The sequence below is a fragment of the Eurypyga helias genome, unplaced genomic scaffold (assembly GCF_000690775.1).
Source record: "Eurypyga helias isolate BGI_N326 unplaced genomic scaffold, ASM69077v1 scaffold21468, whole genome shotgun sequence".
Classification (NCBI taxonomy): domain Eukaryota; kingdom Metazoa; phylum Chordata; class Aves; order Eurypygiformes; family Eurypygidae; genus Eurypyga; species Eurypyga helias.
Genome location: NW_010265478.1, coordinates 1 through 21956, shown reverse-complemented (window position 1 = coordinate 21956; position 21956 = coordinate 1). Strand labels below are relative to the sequence as shown.

At 44.8% G+C, this 21956-nt stretch overlaps 1 protein-coding gene across 1 annotated transcript in view; it reads right to left on the bottom strand.

The window, feature by feature from the left end:
* PRPF40A (PRP40 pre-mRNA processing factor 40 homolog A (S. cerevisiae)) overlaps positions 1 to 20873 on the bottom strand; it is a gene marked incomplete at its 3' end in the record, with an annotated part of 21226 nt that extends 353 nt beyond the window's left edge. The window contains exons 1-24 of the mRNA XM_010156761.1: positions 20736 to 20873; positions 17608 to 17688; positions 14858 to 14888; positions 14596 to 14618; positions 12505 to 12582; positions 12289 to 12399; positions 11556 to 11676; positions 10657 to 10681; positions 9959 to 10098; positions 9749 to 9920; positions 8813 to 8921; positions 7840 to 7904; positions 7041 to 7205; positions 6259 to 6367; positions 5444 to 5594; positions 4320 to 4453; positions 3850 to 3964; positions 3604 to 3695; positions 3329 to 3445; positions 2727 to 2864; positions 2280 to 2375; positions 1245 to 1331; positions 1060 to 1156; positions 905 to 966 (exon numbers count right to left, since the gene is read on the bottom strand). Coding sequence (XP_010155063.1) covers positions 905 to 966; positions 1060 to 1156; positions 1245 to 1331; positions 2280 to 2375; positions 2727 to 2864; positions 3329 to 3445; positions 3604 to 3695; positions 3850 to 3964; positions 4320 to 4453; positions 5444 to 5594; positions 6259 to 6367; positions 7041 to 7205; positions 7840 to 7904; positions 8813 to 8921; positions 9749 to 9920; positions 9959 to 10098; positions 10657 to 10681; positions 11556 to 11676; positions 12289 to 12399; positions 12505 to 12582; positions 14596 to 14618; positions 14858 to 14888; positions 17608 to 17688; positions 20736 to 20873 — 2457 coding nt within the window. The remainder of the gene's footprint in view (positions 1 to 904; positions 967 to 1059; positions 1157 to 1244; positions 1332 to 2279; positions 2376 to 2726; positions 2865 to 3328; positions 3446 to 3603; positions 3696 to 3849; positions 3965 to 4319; positions 4454 to 5443; positions 5595 to 6258; positions 6368 to 7040; positions 7206 to 7839; positions 7905 to 8812; positions 8922 to 9748; positions 9921 to 9958; positions 10099 to 10656; positions 10682 to 11555; positions 11677 to 12288; positions 12400 to 12504; positions 12583 to 14595; positions 14619 to 14857; positions 14889 to 17607; positions 17689 to 20735) is intronic.
* Between the last annotated feature and the right edge of the window lie 1083 nt (positions 20874 to 21956).

Below are 21956 nucleotides of genomic sequence, written 5' to 3'. Positions count from 1 at the left end.
CCCCGGTGCGTTAATCCTGCCCGGCTTTTCCTGGACAACCGACCGCTCCGGGAGGGACTGGGCGGCACGTCTCCGATACATTCCACGTTTCATCCCGCTACGGCTGAGCTGTAACGCTGGCTGTGCTGCACAGCCCCCAGCACGAGCATCCCACCCGGCCCCCCGGAGCGCTGCAGGGGTGCTCACAGCCCCACGCGAGGGCTCGCGGCTGCGGACGAGCTTTGCAGCCAGCGGCGTTCGGAGACTCCCAGAAGGACAAAAAGGGCTTTTGGTCTCAGTGGACACAGGGAAGTTCCTGCTCAGCCCTCCGGGACCTTTCAGTGCTGCAGCAGGGTCCATGTCGGAGCTGCTAACACAGCCCAGACACTTAACGATGCTCGGCACCAAGGAAATGGAAAAGGACACCAGGAAGGAATTCTTCCCGCAGAGGGTGGGGAGGCACTGGGACAGGTTGCCCAGAGAAGCTGTGGATGCCCCATCCCTGGGAGTGTCCAAGGCCAGGCTGGATGAGGCTTGGAGCACCCTGGGCTATGGAAGGTGTCCCTGCCCATGGCAGGGGGTGGCACTGGGGGGGCTTTAAGGCCCCTCCCAACCCAAACCGTTCTGTGATTCTACAAAAAGGTGGCTGCATTCTTCCCAGCCCTCTACAGAAAAGTGAATGCCAAGATCTGCCATGGTAAAAGGTAAATGCAGCTTCTAGCAGAGACCTTGACACCTGTTTGCATGGCTAAACCCACCGAATTCAGGTGTCTTCAACGGTGAAGATGTGTAAAAGACAGTTGCTATGGCGCCGACAGCCTCCTCTGGTCCGATCTACACAGTCCCTACTGCAGATCCCCAAAAAGGACCCCTTATGGCTTTGGCCATCAACGTGTCCATTACCCAACTCAAAACCAGCACTTACCGACTTATGTCTCCTCTTCTTGCTCTTTTTCTTGTGTTTTTTTGACTTCTTGTAACTTCTCTCTGCAGATATCGGAAGAAACAAAACCACATCAACAAAGCTAGGAAGGCCCCGCAGCAGAGGAGCGATTTAAAGCCAACAAGAGCCTCTCGTACCGGACTCCGCGCTGGAAGAACGCTCAGAAACCGATCTGGACTCCGAACGCTGCCTCTTCTTCTTCGAATGGCTGTCGTCATCCTCAGACTCTGAGCCCTTGGGGTACAAAACCAAGGGGATTAGGGAGGCGACGGCATTGTGAGTCGTCAGAGAAGCAGAGTTCCAGACCCCCTGAAACACTTACCGAACGGGAACGCGACCGCTTCCTGTGGTGTTTCTTGGACTTTTTAGAGTGCTTCTTGTTCTTGGAGTGATGGTGCTGACACTCGTGCTGGGGTAGAAGAGAAGGCAGACGTTACAACCCCAACGCAGGACACAGCAGGAGCCGTGATGAGGTTTCTCACAAGGCCTCTGTGGGTAGCAGAGGTCTCAAAACCAACCACCTCGTGCATATTGCACACACATCCGTGGGCAGCCACCAGCACCGAGGGGTAACATCTAGGAGCGAGGCAACATCCAGCTTCGGGCACGGACGCACACGGCTCCTGTTCCCCGGATCCCTGTCTCAACACTTCCACTTTAAAGCCGCCGCTCAGGACGGGCTGGGAGACACCGCACACCTTGCTACGCCACGCGGCAAGTTCTGCCATTGGGCCACCTTGAACCCTCTTTCAAACGCCAGAAAAGCAAAACAAAAAACGCCCAAAGAGCACGTGCTGCAAAGTCAAATCTCGTTATCGAGGAAAACCAGCGCCTCATTCCAACAGAACGACTCGTCACAACTCCTGCAGCTGAACTCTCCCTGCGGCCCACCCAGAAACGAGGAGCAGAACTCTGCTTCGCCCCTCGGCGCACCCGCACACGCTGGCTACAGTAAAAACAGTTCAGCTGCCGGGCTTCCTGCCCCCTCCAAGCTCCAGCTCTGTAGGGAACAAAATACTGCACAAGCTCCAGTTCCAGTTTCATCCCGTTGTGTAGGAAGTCACAGCAACAACCAGTTTTCCTAACATAAACCAGGAAATCTTTGATCTTAACGTCTGAAAACCCTTGCAGGGAGTAAGAGAACAGCAAAGTATGAACTAACATCAAATACCTGCAACGTGTCTCCTCAGCTCCTTGCCTGCAAGATGAGGTTTTAATGCCCGTTACTTTTGGGTACCGCAGTGTCCACAGCAACAGGAATCAGCAGAATTCCATTAAATCCCCCTCTAAGGGCCAACCAACCAACCAAGGAGATTTGGTATATTCTCTAATCAGGAGGAAATGAAGTCATAATTACCTCTAGTACATGCATGAAGTCTTTAAATATTCTTTTCCTTTCAGACTCCAGAGTGATGTCTTCAAACGCTGGTTCCTTCACAAATCTGTCTCTGATCTGCGAAGGACAGCGAGGACAGACTGACATGAGATCCAGCCACGCCAAGCAAAACAACAGAAACGCTAAGAAATACACGATTTCTCCAGTTCAAAAGGCCACTGTACTGGGGCAAGGCCAAGTTTCTGTTTGTTTTAAAACTGTACTCAAACAAAAGCGTCAGTAGAACGAAGCCATTTCCATCCAGTTTGAATTCCGACTGACGCAACGACAGGACCACTGGTCCAGGTCTGAGTTACGGGAACAGCAACACCAGGAGGGTTTGGAACCCAGGTTGCTTCTCAAAGCTTTAGCGGGCAGCCTGATCAAGATCCTTGGCAAAACTTCCATAATCCAAGTGAGGATACGTACGTCTTCCCAGACGGCGTCCAGCTCAATGGGGGGAGTCGCTTGCTTCAGCATACTCTTGAAGGCAGACTCTTTCCGCTTCATTTTGCGAGCTTCTTCTTTTTCCCTCTCTCTTTCACGGGCTTCTGCCTTTTCTAGCAGCTGTATCAGACCAGAGTCATAAGATCATTTGAGAGGAAGACTAATAACTGAGTTTAATGCAATTTTTGGAAAGCCCAACGACAGTGCAACTTCAGGGTTTTCTATCAATCACTTAGGCCTACAGGAAAATTACCCAATTACTTGTTTTGGAGCATGCACCTGCTGTTTCTCAAACCAAATCTAAAGGAGAGTGTACATGCCACGCAAGCCAGAACTGCAGAAAACCCCTCATGAGGAAAGTCAGAATGAGAGGATAGTACTTATTTCCTCAATTCAAGTGGAAATGTTTGACTAAAGGTACACCTCCGCGATCTTTATTTTGGGAACTTTCAGGAAAAGCATGTCTACAGCAGAGCACCTCAAACGTTACGGACGCAGTCCCAGCAAGAAGCAGTGCCAGACCCTGGTTTTACTAGAGATTTGCTACTGCGAGTTGTCCAACACCGCTCCAGGTTAGTACGTACGCTGTTGAAAGCCAGCTTGATATTGCCCGCGTCTAGAGTGGTCGCCCTTTTCGTTGAGCTGATGACCGTGACGAAGTCTTCAAAAGAAGTATTCACTTCCACCACAAACCCTTTATCCTGCAAGAAAATCGCTTCTTTGGCATCAGGAACGTCGGGAACGCTCGGCTCACCCGACACCGACGCACCGTGAAGTCCCATCCCCCAGCGGGGCTCCCGCGAGGGCTACGTTCAGGCGTGCAAAGAAGCAGCCACATAACGCAGCGTCTCCCTCTCACCTTTAAGATATCTTTTATGATCTTCTTTTCATCGTGGTAGCGTGCTTTCAAGTCCTCCACATAGAACTTGAAAAGATCAAGTGCTGTTGATCCTGATGAAAAAACTAGATAAGTCAAAAGCTAGCTCTAGTACAAGAGCTGCATTTTTTTAAACATTCAGAAAATATACAAATAACCCTGCTCTCTTCTGCCCCAAACCCAGCCTCTGCCTCACTTCTCCGCAGGGTTGGAACACCGGATTCTTACCAGGCTGACCAAGCATGTTGGTGAATCTGATGTCGGAGCTTATGGTCGGGTACAACTCCATCCAGGAGGACATCGAGTGCAACTGTCCGTGCTCGTGCAGTTCATCTAGGAACAGCTACAAAACACGGGTCCCTCGTCATACTCTGACTTGCTAACAGCTGGAATGAATTCTCCTGATAACTGGAATTCCAGTTTTGTTACAACGTTATTGAAAAAATCAGGTTTTTTGCATCTTCCCGCCTTCCTCCACCTATCAGTGTTCCAATTACACCCCCTTTCCATTCAAACCCATTTCTTAACCCCTCCGCCAGCTCTCGCAGCTTTCTGGCAAACAGTGGTACTCTACAGCAGACAGAATGCTGAAAACTGAGGCGTTACAGCCACTGTGAGCCCACCCTATGAAATAAACCCCCCGCACAGAGCATCTCATCACGTGACATGCCTAGGGCAGAAAATCAAGGCCCACCAACCTGAAAAGATTCTCTGTTTTTACGCTGCCGCCTTCTTTCTCGAAGCAAACTCTTTTGTTTTTCCTCTTCCTCCTCCTTTTCCAATGCCCTGATGTGTTCCTCGAAGCAGATCAGCGCGTCCTCCTTATCCATGTCTAGGAAGAGATGACAGCAGAGCGATAACGTCAGGTATTTCTTCCCACTGGCTGTAGGACGGCCCTCACTGAGGTAACGGCTGCCAGTTGTTACGGTAGGAGGAGGCTTCACCCAGCACTGAAATGAAGTATTTCACCCCTCCACAGCAGCAAAAACAACCCCTCCAACCAGGATAAGTTACCATGGCCAACAGAGCACAGGAGCTTTTAAGAGCAAAGTACTGTGGACAGGCACTCGTGCACCTCCCGGCACCACCGTGGGTATCTCACTTCTGTCCTGTGTTCTTAAGAACTTGGAGTATCTTTGTCAAATGCATTCACAGTTGTGAAAATAAAGTTCTGCTCCAGCTCTGGAGGAGAGCAGGAAGACCAGGAGCTGTTGGAGCGAGTCCAGAGGAGGCCACGGAGATGCTCTGAGGGCTGGAGCCCCTCTGCCATGGGGACAGGCTGGGAGAGTTGGGGGTTCAGCCTGGAGAAGGGAAGCTCTGGGGAGACCTTATAGCCCCTTCCAGTGCCTGGGGGGCTACAAGAAAGCTGGGGGGGGGCTTTTCCCAAGGGCAGGGAGCGACAGGACAATAGGTAATGGGTTTAAATGGAAAGAGGGAGATTGAGATGGGACATCAGGAAGAAATTCTTCCTGAGAGGGTGGGGAGCACTGGGACAGGTTGCCCAGAGAAGCTGTGGATGCCCCATCCCTGGGAGTGTCCAAGGCCAGGCTGGAAGAGGCTTGGAGCAACCTGGTCTAGTGGAAGGTGTCCCTTTTTCCCACGGAAAAGGCATCCTGTGCTTTGTCATCAAGATTAATCAGTAACAGCTTTGAAGCTGACATCTGTTTCCTGGGAACAAAGCAAACAGGTCCCTGCATACGGACTGTCAGTAGCTGGCAGAGGGGCTCCGGACTGGGCAAGAGCAAGCCATACTTGGGAATCCTCACTGCTGAAGACCAATCCATCCCCCCTTCCAAAAGAAACACCTAGACTTTTTACATACTCTGAAGTTCCTCGTCTTCTGCGAATGTAGGATTGTCCATCAAATACTGCTGAGCCTCTGACCAAGTTGTACAGTACGTGACGTTAGCCATGTTATCTAGGATGTTCTTTAAAGCTTCCCAATTCCTCTTCCGTAACTGTTTGGTTTGTTCCTGAGGAAAAAAAAAAAAAAAGATATTTATTAATTTGAGGTTGTATAGATGAAAACTCACAACCCCTCAAAGTTTCTTCTCTCAGAAAACTCAACATTAACCTTCCATTGACTGCAAAGCAACGTAACACAGTGTGGAGCCACACACAGTCTTGACACAGTGCTGTTGTTGCATCCACAGATGAAGCATTTCAGTACTGTGGTCTCTGTTCCCGACAGGAAGGAACCTGTCTGTCAGTAAGGAACCACTGTCCCCAAATGGTCTCTGTTCCCGACAGGAAGGAACCACTGTCCCCAAATTCACATCTGCAACACCAGCCAGCTTTGAAGAGTTCCACCAGTGCTTTTTCCTCTGTCCCCTTCTCCATGACATCCTTCTAAACAGAAGATTCCCCCTCTCCCCAGTGTCTCAGTCGATAAACCTTCCCTCCCTTCTGCTCTTTGTTTCCCTTTGGAGAGGGGGTAGCCTGACCTGTGCCCTGTAAGCAGTACACTGCTCACAGTAACGCAGCAACGGTCTCTCCAGGCCTTTCCTACGGATTCCTGTTGGCATTTCGACTGTCCCTGAACAACACCTGGAACTGCACTGCTTTCAGGATCTCTTTACTGAGAGGTATAGACTAATTTACAGATAACAAGTGAAAAGGTGTTTGAAAGAAAAATACCTTCTCTTTCTTGGAGAGAAAAAACAGGACATCTTCATAAATTTCAAGACGATCACGCTCAGATATCGCATTCCAGACTTCCATCTCCCCAAACATTTGTTCAGCTTTTCTGTACAGAACAAAGCAGCAGCACACAATTAATTTACTGGCCAACACAGAGTTAAATCATCCCACTTGCTCTCAGTAACATTAAACAAGCTCTGTCATAAGTAGTAAAGCTTTTGTCTGCCATCTCCCTAATATTCTGTGACAGCTTTCTATCTCTTGGAAACAAAGGAAAGAGTTAAAAGCTAAAGCTGATGCCGCTACACAGGCCTCTCCACCTGCAGAGAGGTGCAAGCTCACCTGCAGCGCACTGCCTCAGCACGTTTACCTGAGGGCCAGCCCCTGTCAGGCCACTGTTCTGGCAAGCATCATATGAAACCAGACACGTGAAATTTTCAGTGACTAAGTAGATAATCCCTTTGGGCACGAAATTCCATGAACCGGCTTCTCAGAACTACTTTGTTCTCAAAGGCAGCTGCAATATATAAAACTCCTCTCCGTGTTATCTTCTATTTCTACTTACTAGCAGCTCAAACGAGCTCAGCACACCACTCGTTAGCAGTCTTCCTGCCTGGGTCTATGAAAAGGAGAATATTTGTGTTCCTATCATTTAGTTAGAGGCTTTTCCATGTTGAGCAAGTACAAAGGTTAGCATTCCCCAAGAGCAAGACATGGAGGCTGGATCAGTAACTGGGCAAGCGAGTGAAGGCCGGAACAGCATTTAGGATCAGTCTTACTTGTATCTTGTTGTGGATGTCATCTTTTCATGGTTTTCAAGAAAACGCTGGAAGGATTCTTTAGCTTCTTTGTATTTTGATCTTGCTTCTTCTTTCTCTTCTTTTTCTGTCTGAACTTTGTAAGCATTAAAGGCTTGCTTTTTTTCACTTAATTTTGCCAAAGCACTTCGTGTCAAAGAAAAAAAAGAGAACAACATCAATTATACGAAAGGGAATTAAATTAGGAAAACAAAACCAAAGAGCCAAGAGGTAACAGATTTGAATAATCCAGATTTTTGAGACAAACTGAAATATAAGCTAAACGGCCAGTCATCACACTCCTTCTCCCTCCGGATTACAGAAGTTCGTTTCAAAAAAGCAGTAAAACCCAGTACTTCCTAATAAAAGCAGTCAACCAAACACGCTCCTATCACGCTTTCAGGCTGCATTTCCACATTTCCCAATACCACTTTCATCACGGACACCAACGCTTTCCTGCCAATGTTTATAGCAGCCACCCATTTACAAAAGTAACCTATAAAGTCTTTAGCTTTGCCACTGGAAATATGTGCTTCTATTCCCACGAAAAGAGGGAATATTTTAAGAGCATAAAATACAACTGCAACATATTTCCTGAATGAAAAATTAAGCCTAGGACTTGCATTTCTTTATGCCGTGAAGGAACAAAGCTCCCTGACAACTGTACACGTTCACAAATGCACAAGTATCTCTAAAAGCAATGGGAAGTTACACCAGTCAGGTCAAACTACCTACAGCGGGCTTTCTGGAGAAATGTGATGAGGGAAGAATCAAGCAGTACCTGTATCTCGGATCATTGATGATCATTTTCATAGCCTGCTCCCAAGAAGCATTGGATGGCACTCGCTGCGAAGACATTAAATCGTGAATTAGACGTGGGACCAACATCCAACAGTGACAGATTCCTTAAAGAACAGCCCTTACAAACAGAAAAAGCACTTTGCTTTCAGGGTTAAGACACTGTTCTTAGACTGTTAACAGAATTTAAACAAAACTTGTGACACCATGGAAAATGAAACAAGGTACTTCTGGGATTATTGCCATTTCTACCACAAATTCCTCTGCAGGTTTGTCTACTATACAGCTACGTTGACACACCAGACGAAACAGAGATCCCACATACTCTGAGGGAAAACCAAAGCCAGTCTGATTTTACACCCACTTCATCTTCAATCTTCCAAGCAAGGATAAAACACTGAGGGCTCAGATGATCAGGCAACACTTTGATCAGAAACTACCTCACTGTCAGACAAGAGGTATCGGGAGCCGTCACTTCCACAACGCTTCAGTACAGTTTCAGAATTAGTACTTCACGGTGGGGAAAAACATCTCCCTGAATCCTACTCGCTTCCGGAAGCGCTGCATACTCAACCTAACAGTTCGTCCCCTCTGCACTGTCTCTGAAGCGCAGCCGTCCGTCACCTCACTCACCGTTCCAGTTTGAATTCTGGCCAAAGCCCAGATTCCAAGTTTGTGTTGCAGCGTGGGGATCACGCAGAAGGAAGAAAATATGAACAAACGGAACTGAGAGCCCCAGTGAAAACTCAGCACCTCCCCACTCACCCCAAGAGCTGGAAAACAGTTTAAACTGTCTATCGTTTTTACTGCAGCATTTCTTTTCCCTTATTTCTTGTCTAGTATAAAAGGCCTCTTCCACAGGTGAGAAATTCTTCACAAGAAAACCCCCCTAGCAATTTCTGACTAATGCAGTTTTTGCAATTCAACAAGGCATGAAGAACAATTGACCAAAATACCTTCTCTTTTAACAGTTCTTTAAACGCTTGCTTTGCCTCTTCCTTTGTATTCCACGTGTAGGTTTTTTTAACAGGTTGGGCATCGTCGTCATCTTTCTTTGAAGCAGCACTATATACAAAAAAATGGCAATAATTTTAAGTTGGAGCCACTGAAGATTCATAAACCACCAGAATCCGACAAAATGAGTATCTGAAATAGCAACTCAAAGAAAAATAACACCACACATGATAAACACTACAGTGTGTACAAGACTTTTTCCTTACAGACACCACTCACAACTGAACAAAAAAAGCAAATTATTTCAGACAATTACTATCACTTATGCAGATACCTACCTGCTCAAGTTATCCAGAAACGATTCATTAAAATACAATGCTGAAATTTAACTGGAAAATATATATATACACTAAAAAAGCACAAAGGGGAGTGCCTAAAAATATGCCTCTTGCCCGTAATTATCTCCTGATGGCTAGAGCGTCTTTCCTTTTTGTCTGAATGATAAGTCATCAGCTGTAATTCTCCACATAATTAGTTCTCCATTATTAAAAACCAAAGGACCTCATTGCTGGTGGAACAGATAAAGATCTATTTAGCACTGCATTTTCTAATTTCTAGCTAATTGCACAGATCTTTGGAAGAGGAAACACACAGGGTAACCCGGGAAACTCTCCCAGCTATCAAGAAATTCATGCAATGTTCAAGGCGCTTATGCCCTCTGTAGGGTTTAAGAGCTTTGGGCGAGGGTTGGCAAGGGGAGGGCATTAATTTTTTCTAAAAATAGATATAATACTTCCTTCTCTTTCTTACACATTATCCTTCTCTGCTGCCATCGATTCATGCTGACGTTTAAGAAGTGGCTGTCAAAGAACGATAAACCAGATCCCGAAAGAAATACAAAACTGCAGCAAAGCCGCAGGCTTGGTCATGTCACTCACTCTGCTGAAGCCTCCTGCTTGGAAGAGTCGTCTGCTGCGCTAGCTGCTGCTTCTCCACCCTGCTCCTGCCCAGCAGACGCAGAAGCTGCTTGTCCCTGCTCCTCAGCCGCGGCGGTGCCAGCACTCTCGTTTTCTGCCACCGAAGCAGCTGCAGCGGACTCCGCTTCGGGGGCTGCCGTTGCTGAGGACGTGGGGGGGGTGGGAGCGGGCCTGCCTTTGCTGAGGACGTGGTGGTGGTGGTAGCAGCGGCGGCAGTTTCAGCAGCGGTTGTGGCTGCGGCGGTTGCGTTTGCCGCTTCTGCTGCAACAGCTGGAGCAGATGCTGTTGGAGTTGATTCGTCGGGCTTTGTGCTATGGGTATCAAAGAACAGGCACAGTCACATACAAGCATGGGACAAAGGAAAGGTTTAGGGAAACGTAGTTTAAATAAGTTAATGAAGTATTAAATGAGCAGTTTAGATCTAGTTACCTAGACTGTAGCTCAGAACACAAAGCAGTCTTCGCTCAGAGAATGGAAATCACAGAATGGTTTGGGTTGGAAGGGACCTTAAAGACCGTCTAGTTCCAACCCCCCTGCCATGGGCAGGGACACCTTCCACTAGAGCAGGGTGCTCAAAGCCTCATCCAGCCTGGCCTTAAAACGCTTCACTGAAACTGTGTATGCACATAGATCATAGAATCAGAATGGTTTGGGTTGGAAGGGACCTTAAAGATCATCCAGATCAATCATTTCAGTTAAAAAGAAGTCCAGAATCTATTATTTCAATTTTTGTACATTAAGCCACTATTTGGAATGAAAAGTTGCAAGGAGAAGGCTTTAAGATTCAAGGGCTACATTCCACTTTTAATAAATAATAGGCAGCCTAGCATAAAAAGAAAAAAGAACATTAGTGTACCATAAAAACATACCTGCTTTCCTCAGCTTTAATCATTGCTAGAGGAGAGAGGGGAAAAAAACAGATCAAAATATAGCTTCAAAAACAGTTCATGAATGGTAAGTTACTGTTAACATGATTTAATAAAAGCAGAGCTTTAAATATTTTTGTTACTATCAATTATTTTAATATTTGTGCCCTTTAACAACTGACATGGATTAAGACTAAAAATTTATAAATCCCATTAAATAAAGATTAAGGTATATAAAAAAATAAGTTATCGGTTTAAAAAAGATATTTCAACTTAAAAAGCCTAAAGAACAGATAAAGTCAGGTTCACTGATACAGATCTTTCCTTCTTTTTTATTCTAACAGTCACCGATGCTTAACATTCGTAGTACTTTTTAAAATTCTCAATTCTTACCCCAGCTGATTTTGTAGATTTTTCATCAAGATCTTATTTCCCTTACAATACCAAACAAAAACCGTGCTAAAAGTGAAAAACAGGAGCACAGCATCATGTGATGTTTGTACAAAAAGGGACACTGCCTTTCTAAAGCAGAAAGGCATTAAAAAAATTACTAATATTTTTTGCCACATCAGTTTATCAAAATATTTTTTTCTCGGCCATGAGCAAGCCACGGCACCCACATCCTAAACCAGTTCCCGTTTGGGGACACAAGGGGGCTGATGCTGTTGCCACATACACCGGGGAAGAAGGGTGTAATGGGAAAGGGGAGGGTGAGGAGGTGGTGTGGACCCAGGAGACAAAACCGCTCCATACAAATCTCAGGCTGCATTAACCCTACACACACCTTATTTCAGCAGATTTAATTTCTGATAAGACGATTGCTATGCTGTGATATCAAATTTTCGCCCAAACTCATGAATATGCACAACTTACAACTCACTACTAGTTTTTCTTAACATTACCTTCAAGATCCTCCAGCTCTTTGGGTTTTGCCCAGCGCGATTCCTTTGTTTGGGAATTATAGTAGTAGGGCTTGCCAGAATCAGATTTATACTCTTTCCAAGGACACTTAGACAACAATTGCTAATGGATAAAAAAACCAAAAAAATAAAATCAGAGTTACAGTGGTGTTTTAAAACTAAAAGGATCGCTAGAAGTAAGCCAGAAATGCTACGCCAAGAAATAACTTAAAGTTCAATGAACACAAGGTTATACTTTCCAAGCAAAATCCTCCCTAATAATAAACACATTAACTTAACTAAAAGGCTGGATTTCTTTAATATTTAAGGAGTTAAAACTAAAAGGATCGCTAGAAGTAAGCCAGAAATGCTACGCCAAGAAATAACTTAAAGTTCAATGAACACAAGGTTATACTTTCCAAGCAAAATCCTCCCTAATAATAAACACATTAACTTAACTAAATATTAAAAGAAATCCAGCCTTTTAAGGAGGAAAATTTATCTAAAGATTGATGAGAAGTGTCAAGAGCGTGGTCCACTTTGCAGCCTCACGTTCCAAACAGAAGCAATGAGATGTATAGGTTTTGCAGCGTCTCTCACCCTAGGAGTTCGCTACCCTCGGTGAAAAAACACCACCTGTCGGCACAGCTATCCCCCCGCAGCGTAGTTAGGCTGTAAACTCCGGTGTCTGCCCAAACTCCCACCCTCCAGCAACCTCCACCAGAATTCAGCCTACCTCAGCAGGCGTTTTGAGATCATCTGGCTTCTCCCACGTCGACTGCTTTGTTTCAGTGTTATAGTAGTATGTTCTTCCATCAGGTGATTTGTGCTCCGTCCATGTCGATTTCTAAAATCAAAACCCAAGAGATACCATGATGACACAGAGCAGTTGCTGACCGAGACGCTATCAAAAGCCAGCAAGTAGCTAAATACAAGTGGAAAGCTGAAAAACCTGTTTCGACTGCTCTTCATTAACAGAACTGTTGGTTGTGGCAGTTTGCTGGGCTGCACAAACTACGGGATGCGTTGTCTGAGGGCGAAACAAAACAGAGCTCTGAAAAGACATTCTGGTTAATATTTGTTTTCATTTGAACACGTATATTCAACATACTAAGTCATTCAGCAGCAAAGGAAAGACAGCAAGCCAAAACCTGAACACACTTAGGTCAGTGTTGTCCAGGAAACTGCTCCTCTGTGAGAAGAGCTGGTGGGAGTGTCTCACAGCCCTCTCCCATTCCGCACCCCAAGGCAGCCACTTTCAGCAGAGAAGGAAGCAGAACTGAAGCACACCAAGTTCTCAAAAGTAAGAGAAATTTGTTTCCAAATGATTCTGACTTTGAAAGTCGAGTGTGAACTCAGGGGTACCTCCCTACTGCTTTTTATCAGCAACCCATACAAACTCTCTGCAATTAGGCTAAAGCTGTACTCACCAGCCCATCTACCCTCAGTTACTGGAGATGGCTGAGGAGAAACAACCTTTTACAGGTTCACTCGCCTTGTTCAGTTCCCCAGAATGCAAACCTCATGGAAATCAAAGGACAATTGCTAGTCACCGATATTTAATAACTAAGCTAGGTACAAGGTCCCCAGTTTTGAAGCTAAACACTTACAAGAGGCATCTTTGAGGACACGTGACTTTTTAGATTCTGCCTCGTATGTTATCCAGCCAAACTGTTTTCTTCTTCACTTTAAAAACTGTCTGGGATATCTTCTAGGGAAGCAATTTAATAGTTATAAAATTTTAACTAGCAATCTGATAGTGACTGGAAGTTCTTCACAGTCATTCCAGGTGCCACGAAAGACAAATTTAGAATTTGAGATTAATTCCAGATGCCTATGTCAATACAAAGTTACACTGATTCAGGATTCAAAAGTTTCAATACCAAGATCTACAGCACCAGTTCTGTTCCATCAGTCATTTCCCATCACATGGAAAGGTGGAAGAGGATGGAAAAATCACCTAGAGGAGTAAATTTGGCCTGCAAGCCACCTTCCTCTTTACCAGTTCACCCCACATTAAATCAGCTTCCATGTAACAGACCCAGTATTTATTCCTTCTAAAGCGACTGAATTATGCAGTGTTCCCACAGACCTGGAAGGCAACACTCACAAAAGCAAATTCCAAATAGTGTCAAGACTTGGGGGGAGAAGTGAAGCTAAGCTACCAACGAATGATGAAGTGATAACCATTCCTTCGAGCTTAGTACTTTATATTCTTCAGAAACCACAGTGATGTTCTCAAAGTTACTGTGGGTAACTACAGGCTATTGCCTTCTTATTGTTCATGTCTGGTAACAAAGCTCTCAGTGAGCTGAGAAGGCTAACAAAGGTTCCAGTAAATCACAGGGGTCTGAACAAGGCCAGAACCTTGACCTAGCTTCTCCCCCTAAGCACAACAAGGAAGGTTTCATCCCTGCCCACCACACCCTGCCGCATGTATCAGAGTATTTTGCTTTGGCAGCTCATTAATATGGACTGGGCAAAGAGCTACCCAAACCTAAGTAAAATAAAAGTCTGCTTCAAGTCTGCTCTGGTCACTGACACGGAAGGACAAAAGGAAAAACAGAAGGAAAACACAGAAAGAGGAACTGCTGCAGCACAACTAAAACCCCAGCTCTACACTTAATAACTACCTAGCCCAACACGAGGGAAGATTTACATCAAGACAGCGTGCTTTAAAGTAACACAGGGATCTAGGCTTTGGGTCACTTGCTGCTCGGGTAGGGCAGAGACCCAAAACCACCACCAGAAACCTCTCACACTGCCATCCTGCATACCAGAACTAGAAAGTCACCCCTGCTCCAGTTCAGGCTTATAAATAACAAAACACTGCTTTCACACGAGGAGACCATGAAAACCGTATCTACCTGACAAATCAGAAACATTCGGAGCTGTTAATTTTCAGATTAATTACAGATTGACAGTCAAAGCAGCAAAGCAGCGCCATACAAGAAGAAAAGTGAGATGCAAGGTTCCTGCAAAGCTGCGTAGGCACAACTCCACACTGCTATTACAGTCTTCTAGATGTGTGGGTTTCACTTACCTGAGTTCCAGGAGGTGTTACGCCTAAAAAAATAACATTTAAAAGATTAATTCAAAGAAAGGTTTGGTTGCTTTATTCTTCTATATAAAGACTCGAATTAATCGGTGTTTGGAAGAAAAGAAAGAAGTTTTTCCTGGGAATCAATGAAGATTTCAGTTACTGAAATGCTAAAATGCATTTCACAGAAAACTGTATGTTTTTAAAATACTTCACCTAATTTAGGTGAAATATTTGGAAATGGTAACAAATGGTTTGTACTTACCTACTTGGGCATCCATACTGTTCACCCCTGGCTGTAGAAACAATCAACAGACATTTAAGTACCAAGTGCATGGTAATTAAATCATCAATAAATACGGTACACATCCAAACAAGCTCTTTCAGCACCAAAATGCTCTACTGCCTTAAACACAGATTCCTACCTTCTCATCGCCCACCTGATTATTATTGGTCCTTAAATAAGCGATTAGGAACATCAAGCTACTCCCCAGAAAGGCAATCTATACAATACACATCTTCATCTCCCAGACAAATAGGTTGGGAGGAAAAAAAAAATGATACTCTGAATTTCTGCTGGAGTGGCTGAGCAGGCTTCTGTTATAATTATGTGGCATAAGCCTTTGAGGATATTAGTGTTGAATTTGTTGCATTCATAAAACTGCTTGAAAATAACCAAAGCTCTTACAGACACCCTTTTTGAAATTCTTCCAAAGTAAGGAAAAAGATGAACAGAATTCTAATAGAGTTTTCTCAATTTCTTTCTTTTCCTGCAGGCAAAAAAACAGCCTGCAGGTTTCTCTTTTGCTAGGGCTTATCTTCTACAAGCTTTATTAACAAACCTCCTCAAATCAAAAAGTAAAATTTGTTAAAAATATGAAAGAAATTATATTTGATCAATTATATCCATATTATCTGATGAATCAGGTGAATAATCAATGAAATGCAGCTCTTTAAAGTGCATTTTGTACATCAAAAAACCATCTCCACTGCTGTCTGCACGTGTACGCCTGTGAGCGTTGGTGCTGTCGCTTAAGCAAGGCCACAGTTGTATTTGTGTCCCCAGTAAGTCATCTCTGTGACATGTTTCTTCTCAGGTGCCTATGTTTTCTAACTTGCTATTCTAAAAGCACTAATCTGACTGAAATACTCATTTTTAGTAACTACTCTGGTTCGAACCAGCGTTCTGGAAGTACACGCTTCTGTAGATCGCAGACCAGCTAGTGAACCTGCATAGGGGTGGTGTGAAAGACCACCACACGGGATGGGACAGCCAAGACCCAAGAGCCCCGACATCACTAACACCATCCCATCAGCCTCAACGAGCTTGAGATCCTGTTTTACACTCAGAGAAGGTATTTTCCATCCAGCAGCCAAAATTATAACAAGTCAAACTCACAAAGTTTACCAAGCAAATCATCAGGGCTGAAAGGTCACAATTTCTTCCTCAGCTACAAATTATTGTAAACTAGGACGTGGTAAAGTCGTCATTCCTGACAGACTTTCCAGGCTGCAGTAGGCATACGGTAGCAGAGAGGCACAAGAACACTGCCATGACACACAAACACCTTCACCTGCACGTGCGCAGAGGTGTGGGCTCCTGCTGTCACTGCCAAGAGGGTCGAGGGCAGAGTCAAAAGCTGGAGCCCTCTGCCATGCCACTTTACCTCCTAAATGCCATATATCCATATTCAGTCCAGATGTATTCCTAATCCTGTATTAGAAACCCAAATTATCCACCTTCTTGCCAAAATACATGAAAATATACAGTAAAACTCTAAATTGGACTGATTTTAGTCCTGCCTCCACTTTTAAGTCTCTTTGGGCCACAGCACTTAAGATTTTTCTCTGAAGGTCTGAAATTATTTCAAAATGTTCTGTGAGTATCACTCGTCAGAAATTACTAACCACTTCTGTATGGGAAACAGAGTCACTAACACCCTCCCTACCTGACAGCTTCTAAAATAGTCAGTGTGTTAGGAAGCAGCTACAGGAGCATAAGAACTAACGAAGCACGGCTCCCACGAACAGCCTAAGGAGGTACTGACTTCTACTTACACTACACTAAGGCTGTGACAGACACATCTTGTTAACCCCACAACAGCAGTGAGAGACAAAGCTGTAACTAACAGGCAGATTCTCTGGTGTTGGATAAAGCCCAGGAACTGAAGTTTCCTGCAGTTTTAGGATAATTAACATCCCTTCTCTGCTATGAAATCTCAGGCATCTAGCATATCTCAAGGAACAATCATGGAACCATAGAATGGTTTGGGTTGGAAGGGACCTTAAAGACCATCTAGTTCCAACCCCCCTGCCGTGGGCAGGGACACCTTCCACTAGACCAGGTTGCTCCCAGCCTCATCCAGCCTGGCCTTGGACACTCCCAGGGATGGGGCATCCACAGCTTCTCTGGGCAACCTGTCCCAGTGCCTCCCCACCCTCTGCGGGAAGAATTCCTTCCTGATGTCCCATCCCAGTCTCCCTCTTCCCATTTAACCCCGTTACCCCTTGTCCTGTCACTCCCTGCCCTGGGGAGAAGTCCCCCCCAGCTTTCTTGTAGCCCCCCAGGCACTGGAAGGGGCTCTGAGGTCTCCCCGGAGCTTCCCTTCTCCAGGCTGAACTCCCCACCTCCCCCAGCCTGTCCCCATGGCAGAGGGGCTCCAGCCCTCGGAGCATCTCCGTGGTCTCCCCTGGACTCGCTCCAACAGCTCCGTGTCCTTCTGCTGTTTGGCCCCAGAGCTGAAGGCAGAACTGCGGGGGGGTCTCCCCAGAGCAGAGGGGCAGAATCCCCTTCCTCTCCCTGCTGGCCAAGCTGCTCTGGATCCAGCCCAGGATACGGTTGGCTTTCTGGGCTGCCAGCGCCCACAGTAACTCAAGAGCTAGATAAAACCACTGCAATTAGCACTTCCTTTTTCATAATCCAGCTCAAGCAAACAAAGGCACAGCCGTACTGAAGTAATGACAGGAATTGGCACAAAAACCTTTTCAAAACCAGAAAAGTTAAGTTCAACTCACCGGAACTGTAGGCTGCATAGCAGCTTGGGACATGTGGGACATCATCATTCCTGGCATTACTGACTGCATCATTCCAGGCATCTGTAATTAAAAAGTATTTCAGATGTATTTTATGATATTTTAAACATAAAATATGAGGATTCTTTTATTTAAAAGCAATTACCTGGTATTAGCTTTTAATTCAAAAAACAACCCTTTTAAGCACTTGGGAACACAAAGTAATTGTGTTCTTGTAGAATTCTCTTGTAGAATTCTCTTGTAGAATTCTCATTCCCTTCACTACACTCCTACAAAATGGACACTAGGAATGACATGTCCACAGTATCCCAAAGTCTGACAGGAAATATTAATAAAGATGACCATTCCAACTACAAAAGAACAAGAGCAAATGATGTGTGATCTGTTAATAAGCTACTATGGAAATCTTAAGTTAAAGAAGAAAAAATAAAGGTTGGGAAAGATTTCTGCCAAATTCCAAGGCCACAAGGAACAAACTGAACACCGGCAAGGTTAACACAGAATCTAAGATTAGTTCTGCTCACATTTTTTGACAACTTTCAACCTGCCTCCATTCCCTCCCACCTCACAAATAGAAACACACACTTTACAGACACCAGAAGAATTAATTACTTCAAGATGAAGAAAACTATTAAATTTAAACACAGCTCTAAACCAATTCTGAGCTCTTTTCTTTAAAGGACTAGGAAAAAAAAAAAGCCTTAACACAGACATACAGTATTACAGCATAAATTTAAACAAAGCTCTAAACCAATTCTGAGCTCTTTTCTTTAAAGGACTAGGAAAAAAAAAAGCCTTAACAGACATACAGTGTTACAGCATCCTGGCAATGGGGACATACCACACTACAGAAGTGAAAAGTGTGAGCCTAGACTCATATCTGAGTTTGCTGGGTGGTCCAAGGAGACCAGAAAAACCACAGAACCGCTACTCAGATAAGCCAGCTTTTGCTCAAATATTTAGACTTACAGTCTCGAAGGGACAGTTACGGAGAAGTTATGCATCACTGAAGTGAGGCACTGAAAACGTGTCAAAAATGCTACAGGGAAAGCGATTAATACCTTGTATGTTTCCCATTATTTTTGCCGATCCTGGCTTTCAGGTATTAACAAGCCATTAAAAAGTGGCAAAATGAACAAGATACGTAATTCAGGTCGTCACGAACATGAGCTTTTGGCCACTCATCCCGAACAGGTCTTGAGAAGCCAACCCCCTTCAACTTTTCAGTCATGCCCCTTTACCTTTATCGTCCTTGGCAGGCTGGCCAAGTGACCCCATCCCCCTGTATCTTCAGGGAGCATCAGGTTACCACTCTCCTCATCTTGCATCTCGTGCGGAGAGAGGGATATGTGGTAGGGCTACTGCTCCACCCTCAAATCCACAAGGTTTTCTTGGGAGGGTGAGGGAGGAAGGAAAGACTGGAAGGCGGCCCCTCCTATTCCTCGCCATCCTGTAGAAGCAGGAGAAGAAAGCACTCTTGCCCCACTGCTACTTTTAACTAAGGGGGGCGCTGAGCTGGTGAAGCTTCTGAAAAACCCTGGCTCAGGTCCTAAATAAACCCAGCGCGCTGCTCGGTTTCTGTGTAAAACTAACCCAAAGTCAAAAAAAAAAAAGGGATGGAGAGCTAATTCTTTTCCAAAAGACCTTCCTCTGAATGATGCCGATGGGAGGCTGTTGCTATTACCTGTACAAAGTAGTCACCTGTCCTCAGGGGTTTGCCTCACCAAGGAGAAAACAAGCTACAGAAAACCCCATCCTGCAAAGTCTCACAAATAAACCTCCCACATCTGCTGGAAGAAAGAGCTTATTCCATCAAGGCAATGAGCCAACATGGGCTGATACTTCCAGCACAATATAGTTCTGGTGTGAGAATACCACTGTTCTGTCTCATCCTCAAGGCGATGACTGAGCCTCTCGTCTCCTCTCCGTATTGTTTTTTGCTCTGTGTCTACCAAAAAGATCCAAGTTGTCTATACTGCTCACTAAAGTACTAAAGGTTGAAATATTCAATATATGAGAGTGAAAACAGGGGAACATAAGCTACAGAAGAACTGTTCAGTAGAGGAGTAAAACAGAACTGCTACTTAAGTTTCTAATGAACACACACACAAGCTCATCATGGCCATCATGGTCAAATCCTCCTCTTCTTTTACAACTGCATTATTTTTACACCAGAAGCTCGAACAGGCTGCAAAACCCACCAAAGAGATTCCTACCAAGCCTTTATAGCCCAGGTTTAAACAAAACAAAAAAAAGAGACTCACACATGCTCTATCCAAGTTATGGCAAAGGAAGACACTGAGTTGCCAGCGTGACCCTGCGGGCTATTCTCAAACGGTTAATCTTTCTTGCCATGCTCTTTCTGCTCTGTTTTCCTCTATCCCTCTGCTCTAGTTGGCGACGCTTGGTTTCTACTTACATAAACCATCACAAGTAGTATCTCTAGAATGTTTATTACATCCAGAAAGAGAATTGTTTCCTTTAGAAGTTCTGAACTGAATCAGAAACCACACAGGAAAGGATCTTTGAAAGCTGCTATTTTCAGTTATCAGTTTGCAAAACACACAAATATGCTTCTGGCTACTCTACCTGTCAACCCAGGCTCACACCTGTCAACCTGAATGGACAAGTTTATTTTTCAACTACATGACACTAGCAACAACTGTATATACACAAATTATAAGCCATTCCCTAGGATTCAAGAAGGAATTACGCAAAAAATCAAAACGTAATTATACATCTCCCTGACATTTTCATCTGTGCAGATGTAAGAGCCAAGAATTCTCTGCCATTGCTACCTCTGCAAAGAGACACTGCTTCATGTTTCTCGCAAGGATCAGTAAGACAAACTTACTTCTTCAAAACTGAAAGAAAACTACCAAAAAGCTTTAAGAAAAGACAAATTATGGATTCTTAACTCCAGCTGTTTACAGTTACACGAGATGCATCAATTACCTGTTACAAACGAGAAGAGTTTCTGCACGGGTAGGAACTGTGGCATAAAATCCCCCGAGCCATTAACCTCACCCTCTGCACACTTACCTACCCCAGAGATTACCTGACGTCAGTATGGGAAGGAGGAAAGAGAAAGATCTTCATAACGCCCTTACCTGCCCCATTGGTGGTCCTCCCATGGGGGGCATCATCTGAGGCATCATACCGTGTGGAACCGGAGGCATATTTGGTGGTCTCTGACCCATCGGGTGCATTCCCATGGGAGGATAGTGCGGCATGCCTGGGTGTCCCATCTGAAAGACAGCACCAAACGAGAAAAATCAGCATGGAGCCAACAGCCCAAAAGCCCCCCAAAAGCATTAATAACAAAGAAGTGCTTAACACTGAACTGAAAATTATTTGGGCAATTTTGGATTTATACTGCAAAACAGGCAGCAAAATCATTCACTCTTCTAGATCCTCTAGAGCCAGCGTTAACCATAACGAACAAATCCATTTAAAATTTCAAAACCAACATCCAAATAAAAAAATCCCAAACTCCATCATCTTATGGTTTGCTACAGAAAAACATACTAAGTTTAAGAATGCAACTATTTCTGCGTGCTCTTCCACACAACTACGATTAACACAAGTATCCCTGTGGCACAAAAGTCAAAACCAAAATACCTTCTGCTCCTGACGTCCAAGTCTGAAATTGCCTCTACGCTGACCATTATCCCCCCCATCTCTCTATTTTCCTAAAAAACCCAAATCCTGTTGCTATTCCAGTACTTGGTATAGTCACACTGCTGGTACAAAAATGGATATGGACATTTTTTCTCTTTTTCCAAGTTACCAAATATATTAAGAGCCTTCTATTCTAGTCAGACACAACAGCTCTAAAAGCACCTTAAGTTAAACCCTGTAAAGTAGTTTACTTCTTGGAACATGTAACTTAAACATACACATACAGATACACATAAAAGTACACTAGTCTTTTTAATATGAAAATTACTCTTAAGCAAAACATCGCTTTATAAGGACTCTTAGAAAAAAAAATGAGGAAGACTTCCTCTTGACGTGCCTGAAAACATTTTTTTGCACCAGAAGACTCCCTGAGGCTGGCAGCAGGTGGTTAGCACAAAGAACTCCCAAACAACTAAACAGGTCTGAAACTTCCGAAGGTCTTCCGAAGGTTGCTGCCCCCCAGCCACATCCTCGAGCGTCACAAGAGGCGCGGCGACAGCTTGCCTGTTTCCTGAGGCCCCAAAGAACTCAAGGTAGCAGAACAGGGCTTCCCCAAAACCTCCCCCGAGCCTAACCGCGTCTTCTCCTCCGGCCTGAGGGACCTGCCAACCGGGGGCCGTCTGTTACCGCCAACCCCGCTGGACCGGTCG